This window comes from Symphalangus syndactylus, chromosome 13, assembly GCF_028878055.3.
Source record: "Symphalangus syndactylus isolate Jambi chromosome 13, NHGRI_mSymSyn1-v2.1_pri, whole genome shotgun sequence".
Classification (NCBI taxonomy): Eukaryota; Metazoa; Chordata; class Mammalia; order Primates; family Hylobatidae; genus Symphalangus; species Symphalangus syndactylus.
In genome coordinates this window covers 117,591,084-117,608,961 of record NC_072435.2, presented here as the reverse complement: position 1 = coordinate 117,608,961, position 17,878 = coordinate 117,591,084, and the positions used below count along the sequence as shown (strand labels likewise).

The 17,878-nt window shown below is 52.2% G+C and overlaps 1 protein-coding gene across 1 annotated transcript; it reads left to right on the top strand.

Annotated features, from left to right (window-relative positions):
* Window positions 1-246: 246 nt before the first annotated feature.
* HPD (4-hydroxyphenylpyruvate dioxygenase) lies at window positions 247-17,260 on the top strand. Its single transcript, XM_055236941.2, has 14 exons — window positions 247-308; window positions 520-546; window positions 1,408-1,470; window positions 1,795-1,899; window positions 2,593-2,635; window positions 2,812-2,894; window positions 4,367-4,456; window positions 7,742-7,845; window positions 8,457-8,534; window positions 10,651-10,813; window positions 10,932-11,003; window positions 12,641-12,763; window positions 16,729-16,845; window positions 16,939-17,260. Exons 4-14 carry the CDS (start codon window positions 1,819-1,821, stop codon window positions 17,047-17,049), a joined length of 1,065 nt encoding a protein of 354 aa, XP_055092916.1. The 5' UTR covers window positions 247-308; window positions 520-546; window positions 1,408-1,470; window positions 1,795-1,818; the 3' UTR covers window positions 17,050-17,260.
* The last annotated feature ends 618 nt before the right edge of the window (window positions 17,261-17,878 follow it).

Sequence of the window (17,878 nt, the reverse complement as noted above, 5' to 3'; positions counted from 1 at the left end):
TTTGGGGCCAGTCTCCAAATTCCCCCTCAAATTTCCTCTAGGCAAGAGTTCTGGAGCCGCCACCGCACTCCAGCCGGCCTTGGCTTCTGAGCTTTGGATTCTGGGCAGTAATGGTCACAGTCCCAGCGTCCTGGAAAGGCTTGCCCTTGGCTTCTGGCCCTGACTCTGCCTCCCACTGACTAGTGGACGTCACTCCCCCTCTCTGGGCCTGGCAACACCATCCTGTTCAATGAGGCCGCAGCTGGATCAGAGGCCTCCAGGCCTGGAACCTTCCAGGGCTGGGCTCAGCTTCCCACCCCATCCCCCAGGTAGGCCAGGAGGCCTGGGCGGGACCTGCTTGGGGTTAAATACTCCAGCCCAGCACTCCCCAGGCCTCTAGTCCCAGTAGGAGGTTTGACTAAGATCAGTCATGGTAAGTGCCATGACCATCTCCCCTTGGGTGGGACATCTTCAGTAACACTTCCAGAAGCACCTTGCGTTGGAGCCTCCAAGTCTCATTGTCCTTCTTTTTCTCCTTAGACGACTTACAGTGACAAAGGGGCAAAGGTAAGCAGGCGAAATGTGGGAAATGTAGGGGCCTGAGTCTAGAAGGGGGTCGGAGTGCAGGGAGACTGGGGTTTCAGCAGAGAGCAGAAGAGGAAGGACTGGAGTGGATACATGATGTGCATGCCTGCACACTCAGCTTTACCCCCGGGGCTCCCCGAGACTGAGCTGGACTCAACCTCGTAACAAACTTGTATCCTGGCCGGGCATGGTGGCTCATGCCTGTAATCCCAGTGCTTTGGGAGGCCAAGGCAGGTGAATACTTGAGGTCAGGAGTTCGAGACCAGCCTGGTCAACATGAGGAAACCCCGTCTCTACTAAAAATACAAAAATTAGCCGGGCGTGGTAGAGCACCCCTGTAATCCCAGCTACTCAGGAGGCTGAGGTGGGGGGGATCACTTGAACCCGAGGATTGCTTGAACCCGGGAGGCGGAGGTTGCAGTGAGCCAAGATTGCACCACTGCACTCCACTCCAGCCTGGGCAACAGAGCAAAACTGCATCTCAAAAACAAAAACCAAAACAAAACCTGTACCCCTTCTTAAATGCCTGCCAATCTCTTAATCCCATCTGGAAGTTCTTTCTAAGGTCTAACTTAAATCCATATTGCTGCAACATAAGGCTATTTCCCTGTGTGAAACCTTGGCAGGCCTTCTGAGGGGGCTTCCCCATCCAAGACACCCAGGAGCTCAACTTCCACATGAGAAACCTCTTTTGAGGCTTGGCAAGGCTGCATGGGGTTCCGCTGCTCCTAAGTTCTGTGGTTGAGGCTGGGATAAGGAGGGTGGCTAGGGGACATCAGTTCACCCGCACTTTTCTAGACTCACTTTCAGGGACTCAACCTCACCTCTTCTCTCCTTCTGCAGCCTGAGAGAGGCCGATTCCTCCACTTCCACTCTGTGACCTTCTGGGTTGGCAACGCCAAGCAGGTAGAAGCCGGGGCAAGGTGCTGGAGTGAGCAGAGGGCAGGGCAGAGGGCCGCCTGACAAGGGCAGGCCTCCAGCAGGGTCTGTGATTGGCCCTTGGGAGGGAGGATCAGGCCAGGGGTGGGCCAGATACTCTGAATCCTAATTACACCAGCAGGAAAGTTATCTGTCAGCAAAATGTGCAGGCAGCAGTCTATTTTCCCAGGAGGGTCTCTGCACCTGAGGCAATAGGGCAGGCAGGCTGAGGGGGGCCAGGGGCTCTTTTGCGGAAGTCCCCCATGCTGGCCCCTTGACCCTCATGAACCCTGCTGCAACCTTGTGATTCAGGCTGCGTCATTCTACTGCAGCAAGATGGGCTTTGAACCTCTAGCCTACAGGGGCCTGGAGACCGGTTCCAGGGAGGTGGTCAGCCATGTAATCAAACAAGGGAAGGTGAGTCGCCACCCCCAGGACAGCCCCCAACCCCTGCCTGGCCAACATGGTGAAACCCCATCTCTACTAAAAATACAAAAATTAGCTGGGCGTGATGGTGGGCACCTGTAATCCCAGCTACTCAGGAGGCTGAGTCAGGCAAATCGCTTGAACCCGGGAGGCGGAGGTTGCAGTGAGCCAACATCGTGCCACTGCACTCCAGCCTGGGCGACAGAGCAAGACTCCATCTTAACAAAAAAAAACGAAAAACCCCAACAACAACAAAAAACATATAATTCAGCTCCCGCCAACCCCTCCGCTGGCATCTTTGTACAGCCAAACAACAGGGTCCTTCCTAGTTTCGTTTCCTCCTCAGCCTGGCCCAACACTGACCCCGCAGGTGCTCAGAAAACCTGGGATATCAGAGGAGGAATTTTAAGCAGTGCCCTGACCGATGGGGTCTCTGGAGTTCTCTCCCCAAGGGAGACCTGACCTAGCAGTTCCTCTGAGGATCCAGAGGGGGTCTGGCATGGCTGAAAGCCCCATCCCTCAGGACCAGCATGGGAAACTAAGGCAGAGAAGGAGCTAGAACCCAGGTCCAGGAGTTCTTGTGCTCCATCAGGGGTGTCTCGGGTCGGCAGGGAGGGGCCGATGGGTGCACCTCCCCATGCCCCCCCGAGCCACTAGCCTCATCTCCTTCTCCTCGTATCTTAGATTGTGTTTGTCCTCTCCTCAGCGCTCAACCCCTGGAACAAAGGTGAGGTGCCCGGGGAGGGTGGACGCATGGCTCTGTGGGTGGGGTCTGGGTTCGGGGAGGGTGGACGCATGGCTCTGTGGGTGGGCTCTGGGTTCAGGGCCTGGATGGAGACTAAAAGCCAGGTGAGGGGACCTAGACTCCAGACTCCAGTGCCATCCCCTCCCTGCCGGCCACAGAGATGGGCGATCACCTGGTGAAACACGGTGATGGAGTGAAGGACATCGCGTTCGAGGTGGAAGATTGTGACTACATCGTGCAGGTGAGAAAGCACCTGGGCGGACTGGGAGAGGAAGGCCTCCATCTGCCATGGGGACCTCATCAGTAAGGGCTGGAAGGACACTGCTGCATCACAGTGACAAGCCCAGATGCCGCATCACAGTGACAAGACCAGATGCTGGTGTGACACACACCTAGGCTCCGGGGGTGCCCCGTCCTCTCCCGTGTCCTCTCTCTCACTGAGCCTCAGTTTCCACAGCTGCCACACGGGGCTAACCACAGCTGGGTTGTCAAAGGAGGAAATTAGAATTACCATTTCCTTTTTTTTTTTTTTTTTTGTGAGACGGAGTTTTGTTCTTGTTGCCCAGGCTGGAGCGCAATGGCACGATCTCGGCTCACCGCAACCTCCACCTCCTGGATTCAAGCAATTCTCCTGCCTCAGCCTCCTAAGTAGCTAGGATTACAGGCATGGGCCACCATGCCCGGCTAATTTTGTATTTTTAGTAGAGATGGGGTTTCTCCATGTTGGTCAGGCTGGTTATTTCCTTTTTTTTCTTTTTTCTTTTTCTTTTTTTTTTTTTTTTTTTGTGTGTGTGTCAGAGTCTTGCTCTGTTGCCCAGGCTGGAGAGCAGTGGCACAATCTTGGTGCACTACAACCTCCACCTCCTGGGTTCAAGCGATTCTCCTGCCTCAGCCTCCCAAGTAGCTGGGATTACAGGCACCTGCCACCACGCCCAGCTCATTTTTGTATTTTTAGTAGAGATAGAGTTTTGCCATATTGGCCAGGCTGGTCTTGAACTCCTGACCTCAAGTGATCTGCCCACCTCGGCCTCCTAAAGTGCTGGGATTACAGGCATGAGCCATTTTGCCTGGCCTCAGAATTACCATTTCTTGAGCACAACTCTAAACCAAACACTGTACCCAACAGGCAGCCTAGAGATTCAGAGTGTGCATTCCAGAGCCAGGCTCTCCAGGTCTGAATCTTAGCTGTGTGACTTCAGGCAAGTGACTTAATGTCTCTGTGCGTTAACGTCCTCACCTAGAGAATGGAGATGATAATAGTACTTTTGCATAATGTTGCTGTGAGGATGAACGAGGTTAGAATCTAGAACAGAGCCTGGTGCATGATATAAGCACTGTCATGCAGTCCAGTTTTGCTAAATAAATGCATGAATCTTCTTATTCTCATCCAACCATTCTTTTTACAGATGGTGAAACTGAGGACTAGAGAAGGGGACTGATCACAGGGGGAGTTAGCAGAGGCAGGACAGACACCCATCCCTACCTAGTTTGTCTCCCATAGCCCCAACTCTGGGCCTGGGCCTCAGTTTCCCTATTTGCCAAATGAGCATGAGTATTGAGGGTAATGGCTGAAGCTGGCTGGGGTTCCTACCTGGGGCTGGAGAAACTGGAGGGGCCTGCAGGACCACGCAGAGGCCACCTGGCAGGAGCAGCAGGCAAGGGTTCTGGAAGGCTCCAGCCCTCACCAATTCCCCAGTCCCATCTTCTCTGCAGAAAGCACGGGAACGGGGCGCCAAAATCGTGAGGGAGCCCTGGGTAGAGCAAGACAAGTTTGGGAAGGTGAAGTTTGCTGTGCTGCAGACGGTGAGTTCCCTTTGGTGCCCCCACCCCTCCTGCCGTTGGCACCACTGAGATGCCAGGAGCCCCGCAGCTGACCCCATCAAACCATCCCACCCATGGGCCTTGGAGCACAGACATTGTCCCTCAAGTCTGTCCCCCGTAATGCCTGGCCAGTGTATGGGGGCTGTAAGAGCCACCAGCCACTCCTCCCAGGCTTCCCTTCCTCCCAGCGCAGGAGGAGGACAGCAAGGGGGTGAAGGCAGGGGCTCTGAAGAAGGGAGAAGGATGGGGTCCGGGGACATCAGTTCCCACACGAGCTGTGTGACTTTGGGCATATTACTGTACCTCTCTATGACTCTCTTTAAATGAGCAAAGACTGGAACTGGAACGCCTATGTGATCTAGGACATGCGCTCAACTTTCCTGTGCCTCAGCAGTATCTTTTTTTGTTTTCCTCAAACTTTTTTTTTTTTTTTAATAGACGGAGTCTAGCTGGGTGCGGTGGCTCACGCCTGTAATCCCAGCACTTTGGGAGGCTGAGGAGGGCGGATCATGAGGTCAGGAGATTACGACCATCCTGGATAACACAATGAAACCCTGTCTCTACTAAAAATACAAAAAAATTAGCCAGGCATGATGGTGGGCGCCTATAGTCCCAACTACTCAGGAGGCTGAGGCAGGAGAATGGTATGAACCCAGGAGGCGGAGCTTGCAGTGAGCCGAGATCACGCCACGGCACTCCAGCCTGGGTGACAGAGCTGTCGAGACTCCGTCTCAAAAAAAAAAAAAAAAAGATGGAGTCTCGCTGTGTCACCCAGGCTGGAGTGCAGCGGTGTGATCTTGGCTCTCTGCAACCTCCACCTCCCAGGTTCAAGTGATTCTCCTGTCTCAGCCTCCCGAGTAGCTGGGACCACAGGTGCATGCCACCATGCCCGGCTAATTTTTTCTTTTTTGTATTTTTAGTAGAGATGGGGTTTCACCATGTTAGCCAGGATGGTCTCGATCTCCTGACCTGGTGATCCACCCACCTCAGCCTCCCAAAGTGCTGGGATTACAGGCGTGGGCCACTGTGCCCAGCCTTTTTTTTTTTTTTTTCTTTTTTCTTTTTTCAGATGGAGTCTCTCTGCCGCCCAGGTTGGAGTGCAGTCGCTCAATCTCAGCTCACTGCAACCTCTGTCTCCTGGACTCAAGTGATTCTCCTGTCTCAGCCTCCCGGGGATTACAGGCGTCCGCCCCCACACCTGGCTAATTTTTGTGTTTTTAGTAGAGACAGGGTTTCACCATGTTGGCCAGGCTGGTCTCGAACTCCTGACCTCAAGTGATCCACCCGCCTCAGCCTCCCAAAGTGCTGGGATTACAGGCGTGAGCCACCATGCCTGGCTGTTTTCTTCAACTTTTTTTTTGTTTTTGAGATGGAGTCTCACTCTGTCGCCCAGGCTGGAGTGCAGTGGCACGATCTCAGCTCACTGCAAGCACCGCCTTTCGGGTTCACGCCATTCTCCTGCCTCAGCCTCCCGAGTAGCTAGGACTACAGGCGCCCACCACCACACCCGGCTAAATTTTGTATTTTTAGTAGAGGTTTCACCGTGTTAGCCAGGATGGTCTTGATCTCCTGACCTTGTGATCTGCCTGCCTCAGCCTCCCAAAGTGCTGGGATTACAGGTGTGAGCCACCATGCCCAGCCTCTTCAACTTTTATTATAGGTTCTGGGGTACATGTGCTGGATGTTCAAGTGTATTACATAGGTAAACGTGTGCATGGTGGTTTGCTACACAGATCATCCCATTACCTAGGTATTAAGCCCAGCATCTATTAGCTACTCTTCTTGGTGCACTCCCTCCCCGACCTTCCCCATCTGACAGGCCCTAGTGTCTGTTGTTCCCCGTGATGTGTCCATATTTTCTCATCATTTAGCTCTCACTTCTAAGTGAGAACATGCAGTGTTTGGTTTTCTGTTTCTGCGTTAGTTTGCTGAAGATAACGGCTTCCAGCTCCATCCATGTCCCTGTAAAGGACATGATCTTGTTCCTTTTTATGGCTGCAAGCCTCAGTATCTTCAACTATGACTTCTCATAGGGTCGTCGTAAGGATCCAGTGAGAGCTGGGCGCAGTGGCTCACGCCCATAATCCCAGCACTGTAGGAGGCTGAGGCAGGCGAATCATTTGAGGTCAGAAGTTAGCCCGGCCAGCATGGTGAAACCCCACCTCTACTAAAAAAAAATACAAAAATTAGCCAGGCATGGTGGTGTGCACCTGTAATCCCAGCTACTTGGGAGGCTGAGGTGGGAGAATCGCTTGAACCTGGGAGGCAGAGGTTGCAGTGAGCTGAGATCACGCCACTGCACTCCAGCCTGGGCAACAAGCAAGACTCCATCTCAAAAAAAAAAGGCTGGGCGCAGTGGCTCACGCCTGTAATCCCAGCACTTTGGGATGTTGAGGTGGGCCCAACATGGTGGTGCATGCCTATAATCACAGCTACTCAGGAGGCTGAGGCACGAGAATCGCTTGAACCCAGGAGATGGAGGTTGCAGTCAGCCGAGATCGTGCCAATGCTCTCCAGCCTGAGTGACAGAGTGAGACTCCGCCTTAAAAAAAAAAAAAAAAAAAAAAAAGATGGTTAAAGTGGCTGACAGAGGTCTTCAGTATAATTTTTTTGTTGTTGTATTTTTTGAGACGGAGTCTCACTCTGTCACCCAGGCTGGAGTGCAGTGGCGCGATCTCTGCTCACTGCAAGCTTTGCCTCCTGGGTTCACACCATTCTCCTGTCTCAGCCTCCCAAGTAGCTGGGACTACAGGCACCCGCCACCACGCCCGGCTAATTTTTTGTATTTTTTAGTAGAGACGGGGTTTCGCTGTGTTTGCCAGGATGGTCTCGATCTCCTGACCTCGTGATCCACCCGCCTCGGCCTCCCAAAGTGCTGGGATTACAGGCCTGAGCCACTGCACCAGGCCGCTCTTCAGTATAATTTAATCCAGTGCCCTCCTGCGTTCTTCATCTAATTGACCTACTGAAATAAATGAAGTAGGTGCTTCATTGAGCACCTCTCCTGTGCCAGGCACTGAGCTCAGTGCTGGGTACACCATGATGAGCAAAACAGTGTCCCCACCCTCACAGAAACTCTCAAACAAGTGACAGATTGCAATTCATTTCAGAAAGGAGAAGGGACTTGCCCAAGATCACGCATCTGGTTAGGGTCAGATGCAGGTTGGAACCCCGGGCTATGTTAGCGCTATGAAATGTGCTCTGTCCTCGGGGGGGGGGGGGGGGATGGGTGGCCAGGGGCCGAGCCAGGCTGTTTTCCACCCATAGTATGGAGACACCACACACACCCTGGTGGAGAAGATGAACTACATCGGCCAATTCTTGCCTGGATATGAGGCCCCAGCATTCATGGACCCCCTACTTCCTAAACTGTGAGTGTCTCTCAGGGCAGAGGTGGGTGGAAAGCCCTGAGGTACTGTGAAAAGTAATGCCCCTTCCTCCATGTCCACTGCGCATGTGTGTTGGGGCAGAATGGAGCCGGCTGGGGAATTCCTGGAAGTCCTCAGGGGTGCTTGAAGAGGTGGCTTAGAGGCTGAGACCATGGCCTCTGCAACCAAACTTCCCTGGGTTCAAATCCCAGCTCTGTTACTTCACAGCCATTTCACCCTGGGCAAGTCGCTTCATCTCTCTAGGCCTCAGTTTCTTCATCTGTAAAATAGGGACTATACTAGTATATGGGTTGACAAAATAAAATGTCTGGCCCATAGTAAATGCTACGCAAGTGTGAGGCCGGGCACGGTGGCTCATACCTATATTCCCAGCACTTTGGGAGTCTGAAGCAGGAGGTTCACTTGGGCCCCAGAGTTTTGGACCAAGCTGGGCAACAAAAGAGTCTCTCTTTTTGTAGAGACTCCATCTCTACAAAAAAATCAAACTCCAAAAACAGAAGTGTGAGCTATTATTATTATTATTGAGGGGTCATGGAGAAGGGAGCAATCTGGGGGGTAGCCACCTTCTCACCCCCATCTTCTTCCCTTCCCAGGCCCAAATGCAGTCTGGAGATTATCGACCACATTGTGGGAAACCAGCCTGATCAGGAGATGGTGTCTGCCTCTGAATGGTGAGACCGTGGCCCTCTCCCTCTGCCTGAAGATGACGGGTCCTCACGGTGGACTGGCCCACTCCCTGGTCCTTGCACTAATGTGGAAAATACGACTGGGTGCGGTGGCTCACACCTGTAATCCCAGCATTCTGGGAAGGGGAGGTGGGAGGATCACCTGAGGTCAGGAGTTCAACACCAGCCTAACCAATATGGAGAAACCCCGTTTCTACTAAAAATACAAAAACTCGATAGACGAGGTGTCGGGCGCCTGTAATTCCAGTTACTCAAGAGGCTGAGGCAGGAGAATCACTTGAACCCGGGAGGTGGAGGTTGGGTGACAGAGTGAGACTCCAGCCTGGGCAACAGAGCAAGACTCTGTCTCCAAAAAATAAATAAATAAAATAAAATAGACTGGGCGCGGTTGCTTATGCCTGTAATCCCAGCACTTTGGGAGGCGGAGGCGGGTGGATCACCTGAGGTCAGGAGTTCAAGACCAGCCTGACCAACATGGCGAAACCCTGTCTCTACTAAAAATACAAAAATTAGCTGGGTGTGGGCTGGGCGCGGTGGCTCACGCCTGTAATCCCAGCACTTTGGGAGGCCGAGACGGGCGGATCACGAGGTCAGGAGATCGAGACCATCCTGGCTAAAACGATGAAACCCCTGTCTCTACTAAAAATACAAAAAATTAGCCGGGCGTGGTGGCAGGCACCTGTAGTCCCAGCTACTCGGGAGGCTGAGGCAGGAGAATGGCGTGAACCCGGGAGGCGGAGCTTTGCAGTGAGCTGAGATTGTGCCACTGCACTCCAGCCTGGGCGACAGAGCGAGACTCCGTCTCAAAAAAAAAAAAAAAAAAAAAAATTAGCTGGGTGTGGCAGTGTGTACCTGTAGTCCCAGCTACTCGGGAAGCTAAGACAGGAGAATTGCTTGAACCAGGAAGGCGGAGGCTGCAGTGAGCTGAGATTACGCCACTGCACTCCAGCCTGGGTGAGAAAGCGAGACTTTGTCTCAAAAAATAGTAATAATAATAATAATAAAATAAAGTAAAATAAAATAAAAGTGGAAAATACAGCACAAGATGGTGGGAGTTAGCCTGAGGCCACTGATGCATTTATTCACTGTAAAACTGTCAACATGGAGACCAGTGGACTTGAGGCCCAAAGTGACCCACAGGCCCTCCTTCTGAGGAACCCTGGTGGCATCGCAGTCCAGGGAGGCTTGCAGGAAGGTTGCCACCACCCAGAGAGCCCCCTGTCCAAATTCCAAGCAAGGGCCTTTTTCTCAAAGCACTTTACTTCCATCTGTGGGAGCCTTGCCGTCCTATATGTATTTCGTTCCAAGACACTTCCACCTGAAGGAAAAGTGTCATCATAAAGGTACAAATCTAGGCTGGGCATGGTGGCCCATATTTGGAATCTTAGCACTTTGGAGGCCCAGGCAGGTGGATGGCTTGAACCCAGGAGTTCAAGACCAGCCTGGGCAACATAGTGAGACCCCATCACTACAAAAAATACAGCTGGGTGCAGTGGTTCATGCCTGTAATCCCAGCACTTTGGGAGGCTGAGGCGGGTGGATCACCTAAAGTTAGGAGTTCGAGACCAGCCTGACCAACACGGTGAAACACTGTTTCTACTAAATACAAAAAATTAGTTGGGCATGGTGGTGCATGCCTGTAATCCCAGCTACTTGGGAGGCTGAGGCAGGAGAATCGCTTGGACCCAGGAAGTGGCAGCTGCAGCAAGCCGAGATTGCGTCACTGCATTCCAGCCTGGGCGACAAGCGAAACTCCGTCTCAAAAAACAAAAAATAAAAATACCCAAAAATTATCCAGGTGTGGTAGCACACACCTGTAGTCCCAGCTACTTGGGAAGCTGAGGTAGGAGGAGGAATTGAGCCTGGAGACTGAGGCTGCAGTGAGCCGAGATTGCACCACTGCACTCCAGCCTGGGCGACAGAGTGAGACTCTGTCTCGAGCAACAACAACAAAAAGATCTAAATCTCTGGTGGGTGTGATGGCAATGGCATCTCCTTTCTGGAGCCTGCTCAGGGACAGATTCTGGAAGGTGGAAATGGGGTGATGGAGGCCGTCCCTGGAGGCGCTCAGAGCAGATGTGTCCCGCCACCCACCCTACAGGTACCTGAAAAACCTGCAGTTCCACCGCTTCTGGTCCGTGGATGACACGCAGGTGCACACGGAATATAGCTCTCTGCGATCCATTGTGGTGGCCAACTATGAAGAGTCCATCAAGATGCCCATCAATGAGCCAGCGCCTGGCAAGAAGAAGTCCCAGATCCAGGTGAGGCCGCCCCTGGCTGGGGGAGAGGGGAGCAGGAAAGAGGTCTGGGGGCTCTTGTAGGGTCAGAGATGTGGGTGACGGGGCAAATGACAGTGGTCTCCTTGTTTCCCTCCCCCAGGAATACGTGGACTATAATGGGGGCGCTGGGGTCCAGCACATCGCTCTCAAGACCGAAGACATCATCACAGCGGTTAGAACCCCCTTCCCTGTCCGAATACCTCTCTCATTCAGAGCCAGGGACGGTCTCTGCAAAATCCAGAGGGCGGGTGGCGGCAGTCCTGGGCCCACTTCTCTGGGCTGGGACACTGACAGGACTCCCTCACTGCTTCTTGCAACTCATGGGCAGGCACAGCCCCACCCACCCCAGAGAGTTCATTCTCCACAGAACCCCTGGGCTTTGGAGGTAGCAGGCGCCAGGGTATCAGGAAGCCTGGGTGATGGTCCCAGTTCTGCCAGTGGCTTGCTCTGTGTCTCTGGGAGATTCAGTGCTGTCTCTAGACTTTAGTTGTCTCACCTTAAAAATGAGGAAATTAGGGCCGGACACATGGCTCACGCCTGTAATCCCAGCACTTTGGGAGGCCAAGGCAGGGGGATCACCTGAGGTCAGGACTTTGAGACCAGCCTGGCCAACAATGGTGAAACTCCGTCTCTACTAAAAATACGAAAATTATCTGGGTTTGGTTGTGGGCACCTGTAATCCCAGCTTCTCAGGAGGCTGAGGCAGGAGAAGCGCTTGAACTCGGGAGGTAGAGGTTGCCGTGAGCCAAGGTCGCACCACTGCACCCCAGCCTGGGCGACAAGAGTGAAATTCCACTTTAGAAAAAATAATAATAATAAATAATGGAAATTAGGACTGGGCACAGTGGCTTATGCCTGTAGTCCCAACTACACTGGAGGCCAAAGCAGGATTATTTGAGCCCAGAAGTTAGAGATCAGCCTGGCAAAATAGTGGGACCCTGTCTCTGCAAAAAGTAAACAAAATTAACCAGGCTTGGTGGTTCATGCTTGTAGTCCTAGCTACTTGGGAGGCTGAAGCAGGAGGATCCATTTAACCAAAGATTTCAAGGCTGCAGTTAGCTATGATTGAGCCACTTTTCTCCAGCCTGGGTAGCAGAGAGTGAGGCCCTATCTTCTCGCAACCTCAAAAAAGAAATGTTTTTTTAAAATGAGGAAATTAAGGTTGGGCATGGTGGCTCATACCTGTAACAGTTTCTGCCCTTGTGGAGCAATAAACAAAATAAGTAAAATATAAATGCTAGATGGTAGAGAGCACGCAGGAAGAAAGTAAAGCAGGGAATTGGGACAGCAAGGGTGAAGGGCATTGCACATTTAAATTGGGAGATCAGACACTTTGGGAGGCCGAGGCAGGAGGACTGCTTGGGCTCAGAAGTTCGAGACCAACGTGGGCAACATAGTAAGACCTCATCTTTACAAAAAATCAAAAAATTAGCCAGGTGTGGTGGTGCACACCTGTGGTTCTAGTTACTCAGAAGTCTGAAGTAGGAGGATCAGCTGAGCCTGGGGAGGTTGAGGCTGCAGTGAGCTAAGATCGTGCCACTGCACTCCAGCCTGAGTGACAGAGACTCCATCTCAAAAAAAAAAAAAAAAGTGCTCGAGGCAGGCACATGGTGAGTGTCCTATAAATCTAGCAGTTGTTGTTGTAATGGGGCCCATGACAGAGAAGAAAGGGGAAGAGGCCACACGGCATCCTGGCAGTTGAGGGGAGCTAGGATAGGGACCCTGCCTCCTGATGGCCCAGCACCTCCACCTGGCTATGGGAGTTGAACTTGGAGGCTGAAGGCTGACCTCAACTTTGCTCTGAAACAGATTCGCCACTTGAGAGAGAGAGGCTTGGAGTTCTTATCTGTTCCCTCCACGTACTACAGACAACTGCGGGAGCAGCTAAAGACGGCCAAGATCAAGGTGAAGGAGAACATTGATGTCCTGGAGGTGAGGCCCAGGCAGGATCCGCAGCCTTGTGGGGAGTATGAGCTCTGCGTTCCATCTTTTCAGAAATATTGTCTCAGCCCGGAGGGGAGCCCAGACCAAGTCCCTGCTGGCTAGGGAAATTTATTCTAGGGTCTATGTGGGAGGAGGAGACAGATGACAAACAAACAATAAAAGCACTGTCAGAGATAGTCAGTGCAGGAAGTTCAAACAGGCAGCCTGGGGCTACTTTACAGAGAGTGCTCAGGGAGGGCCTCTCTGAGGAGGTGACATTTGAGTGAAGTCTAGATCATGAGTGGGAGCTGGCCATGTGAACAGCAGGAAGAAAGGCATTCCTGGCAGAGGGATCAGCAAGGGCCAAGGTAGGAGCATGCCCCGAGCGTCTGAGGAACACAAAGAATAGGCTAGAGTGGATGGGAAGTTGTTTTTGAGCGATGACCTAGGTCAGACAGGTAAGCAAGAGCCAGTTCCTCTTGTGAGCTATTATTCAAGAGTCTGGATTTTGTTATTTTGTGGCCAGAAACCACTGGAGGGTTTTTTGGTTTGGTTTTAGCAGTGTTATTGACATATGTCACATAACATGTCATTTTTTTAAGGTGTACACGTATATGATGTTTAGGTATTTGCTATGTTGTTCAACTATCATAAAATCCATTTTAGGACTGGGTATGGTGGTTCATGCTTGTAATCTCAGTACTTTGGGAGGCCGAGGCAGGCAGATCATGAGGTCAGGAGTTTGAGACCAGCCTGACCAACCCTGGTCTACTAAAAATAGGTGAAACCCTGCCTCTACTAAAAATACAGAAATTAGCCGGGCGTGGTGACACACGCCTGTAATCCCAACTACTCAGGAGGCTGAGGCAGGAGAATCGCTTGAACCTGGGAGGCGGAGGTTGCAGTGAGCCGAGATCGTGCCACCACATTCCAGCCTGGGCGACAGAGTGAGCTTCTGTCTCAAAAAAAAAAAAGATGCATTTTAGGACTAGGTATGGTGGTTCATGCCTGTAATCCCAGCACTTTGGGAGGCCAAGGCAGGTGGATCACTTGAGGTCAGGTGTTTCAATATGGTGAAACCCCCGCCTCTACAAAAAGAAAAAAAAATTAGCTGTGCGTGGTGATCTGTGTCTGTGGTCCCAGCTACTGGGGAGGCTGAGGTGGGAGAATCACTTCAACCCAGGAGGTAGAGGCTACAGTGAGCCATAATCAGGCCACTGCACTCCAGCCTGGGTGATACCCCGTCTAAAAGAAAAACAAAAACAGTTAGGCCAGACACAGTGGCTCACATCTATAATCCCAGCATTTTGGGAGGCTGAGAGGATTGCTTGAGGCCAGGAGTTTAAGACCAGCCTGAGAAACATAGAGAGACCCTGTATCTAAAAAAAAAAAAACAGTTTTAAAAAATTAGCTAGGCGTGGTGGTTCGTGCCTGTAGTCCCAGCTACTCAGGAGGCTGAAGTGAGAGGATCACTTGAGGCCAGGAGGTCAAAGCTGCAGTGAGCCATGATCAGGCTACTGCATTCCAGCCCGGGCAAAAAATCAATTTTAGAACATTTTTGTCACCCCAAAAAGAAACCATGAGCCTCTTAGCCAGCACCTACCAACCCCTCTGTTCCCTTCCCCCTCCCACCCCAGCCCTAGGCACCATTAATCTACCTTCAGTCTCTATAGATTTGCCTATTCTGGACATTTCATCAAAAGGAATCACAAAGGCCAGGCGCAGTGGCTCACGCCTGTAATCCCAGCACTTTGGGAGGCTGAGGCGGGCGGATCATGAGGTCAGGAGTTCAAGACCAGCCTGGCCAACATGGTGAAACCCTGTCTCTACTAAAAATACAAAAATTAGCTGGGCATGGTAGCAGGTGCCTGTAATACCAGCTACTGGGAAGCCTGAGGCAGGAGAATTGCTTGAACCCAGGGAGGGGGAGGTTGCAGTGAGCCGAGATCACACCATTGCACTCCAGCCTGGGTGACAGAGCAAAACTCCGTCTTGGAAAAAAAAAAAAAAAAAGGAATCACGAAATAGGCCTGTTGTGAGCAGCTTCTTTCCCATAGCATGTGCTCAAGGTTCATCTGCGTGGGGTGTGTGTCAGTGCTTCGTTCCTTTTTGTGGCTGAAAAATATCCCGTTGTATAGATAGACACACATTGTTTATCTATTCCTCGATAGATATTTGGGTTGTTTCCACTTTTGGGGTGTTATACATAATGCTACTGTCAACATCTGTGTACAAGGCTCTGTGTGGACGTGTTTTCAATGCACTTTGGTATATATCTAGGAGTAGCTAGGTCACATGGTAATTCCATGTTCCCTTTTATTTGTTTAGAGATGGAGTCTTGCTTTGTTTCCCAGGCTGGGGTGCAGTGGTGCGATCTTGGCCCATTGCCTCCAGCCTCCTGGGTTCAAGCAATTCTCCTGCCTCAGCCTCCCCAGTAGCTGGGATTATAGGCGCCTGCCACAAAGCCCAGCTAATTTTTTTTTTTTTTTTTGAGACAGAGTCTCGCTCTGTCGCCCGGGCTGGAGTGCAGTGGCGCAATCTCGGCTCACTGCAAGCTCCGCCTCCCGGGTTCACGCCATTCTCCTGCCTCAGCCTCCGAGTAGCTGGGACTACAGGCGCCCGCCACCGCGCCCGGCTAATTTTTTGTATTTTTTAGTAGAGACGGGGTTTCACCGTGATCTCGATCTCCTGACCTCGTGATCCGCCCGCCTCGGCCTCCCAAAGTGCTGGGATTACAAGCGTGAGCCACCGCGCCCGGCCTTTTTTTTTTTTTTTTTTTTGAGACAGAGTCTTGCTCTGTTGCACAGGCTGGAGAGCAGTGGCTGATCTTGGCTCACTGCAACCTCCACTTCCCGGGTTCAAGCGATTCTCCTGCCTCAGCCTCCTGAGTAGCTGGGATCACAGGAGTGTGCCACCATGCCCAGCTAATTTTTTTTTTTTTTTTTTTTTTTTTAGTAGAGATGGAGTTTCACCATGTTGGCCAGGCTGGTCTCAAACTCCTGACCTCGGGTGATTCACTCGCCTCAGCCTCCCAGAGTGCTGGGATTACAGGAGTGAGCCACCTTGCCCAGCCTACTTTTTGTATTTTTTTTCGTAGAGACTGGGTTTCCCCATGTTGGCCAGGCTGGTCTCGAACTGAGCTCAAGTGATCCACTCTCCTCAGCCTCCCAAAGTGCTGTGATTATAGGCGTGAACCACCATGCCCGGCCACCCCCTTTTTTTTTTTAATCTGTATTTTAAGGAAGCAACACTATATGTTTAACTTTTTGAGAAGCTGCCAGACTGTTTTCCAAAGTGGTTGCACCATTTTACAGTCCCACCAGCAGTACATGAGGGTTCCGATTTCCACTGGAGGATTTTAAACAGGGGAATGACATGATCCGATTTTTACAAGATCCCGCAGCAGGTCATGGTGGCTTACTCCTGTAATCCCAACACTTTGGGAGGTCGAGGTGGGTGGATCACCTGAGGTCAGGAGTTCGAGACCAGTCTGACCAATATGGTGAAACCCCATCTTACTAAAAATACAAAAATTAGCTGGGCATGGTAGCCTGCGCCTGTAGTCCCAGCTACTCAGGAGGCTGAGACAGGAGAATCGCTTGAACCCGGGATGCGGAGGTTTCAGTGAGCCGAGATTGCGCCGCCGCACTCCAGCCTGGGTAACAAAGCAAGGCTCAGTCTCAAAAAAGAAAAAAAAAAAAAGGGTCCTGATAATGTCTGCGGGGAGGATGGATTGTAAGGATACAAGATTAGAAGCAGGCAGCAGTCTTGAATTGTGCCTTAGGAACTGTAGTAGGGGGATGGTAATAGGACAGTTAGGGGATATATTTGGAGGTGGCTGGAACTGCCAGAAAAAGAGGTCATTTCCAGACTTTTGGGGTGCAGGAGCCCCTGTGGACTTTCCAAGGATCTCACCGTGCCAGGATAGAGCGCAGGCCAGCCTCCCCTAGCAGAGCCCCCTGTCTCCCGCCTAGGAGCTGAAAATCCTGGTGGACTACGACGAGAAAGGCTACCTCCTGCAGATCTTCACCAAACCGGTGCAGGACCGGCCCACGCTCTTCCTGGAAGTCATCCAGCGCCACAACCACCAGGTACTGCTTGTCCCCGGCAGGCCCGAGGGGACAGGCAGATAGCACACTCGGTTTTCTGGGTCCTTGGCTCATCTCCTCTCTTTCCCGCCACAGGGTTTTGGAGCCGGCAACTTCAACTCACTGTTCAAGGCTTTCGAGGAGGAGCAGAACCTGCGGGGCAACCTCACCAACATGGAGACCAGTGGGGTGGTGCCTGGCATGTAAGCCCCGCGCACCGCCCACCCCCACGGAGGCCCCGCCCACCCACAGCCACGCCCCCCTGATTCTGGAACTCGCCCAACTTCCCTACTGGCTGCTCCCCTTGGGTCCCGCCCACCAGCGGACTCTGCCCCAAGGCTCCGCCCACCCTGACCACGCCCCTCGGCGGGGCCGCCCTCTGCTCCAGCCCTCCAGATTAAAGCGTGCCCTGGTCCAATGCGGTGTCTGTGTTTGTGTTGCGCGTAAGGCAGTAGTGCCTCATGGCAGCCAGGGGGAGGGGGGGCGGCCGCCAGCGCCGCGGGACCGAGGAGCCGCGCGTGCCAGCACTTTGCCAAGCGGGACCACGCGGAGAGGTGAATTCTGGAACCAGGGAAGGAAGGGGACTTGCACTCCGGAAGGAAAGACGGATGACACTGCTTTTGTGGAGAGATAAACGCGATTCAGACAATGCAGCAAGCGATGAGCCGGGCGTGGTGGCTCACACCTATAATCCCAGCACTTTGGGAGGCCGAGGAGGGCAGATCCCCTGAGGTCAGGAGTTCGAGACCAGCATGCTCAACATGGAGAAATCCCATCTCTACTAAAAATACAAAAGTAGCTGGGCTTAGTGGCACATGCCTGTAATCCTAGCAATCCCTGTAATCCCTACTCGGGAGGCTGAGGCAGGAGAATCGCTTGAACTCGGTAGGTGGAGGTTGCAGTGAGCCGAGATTGTGCCATTGCACTCTAGCCTGGGCAACAAGAGCAAAACTCTGTCTCAAGAAAAAAAAGAAAAGAAATTTTTAAAATTAGCTGGCATGGTAAAGTGTGCCTATGGTCGCTGATACTTAGGAGG

Bases quoted from the DNA above. Each gene is read 5' to 3' on its own strand.
- HPD (XM_055236941.2), top strand. From the start codon at position 1,819: ATGGGCTTTGAACCTCTAGCCTACAGGGGCCTGGAGACCGGTTCCAGG. The intron at 2,636-2,811 runs GTGAGGTGCCCG...TGCCGGCCACAG, and splicing joins GCTCAACCCCTGGAACAAAG to AGATGGGCGATCACCTGGTG. The intron at 10,814-10,931 runs GTGAGGCCGCCC...TCCCTCCCCCAG, and splicing joins AGAAGAAGTCCCAGATCCAG to GAATACGTGGACTATAATGG.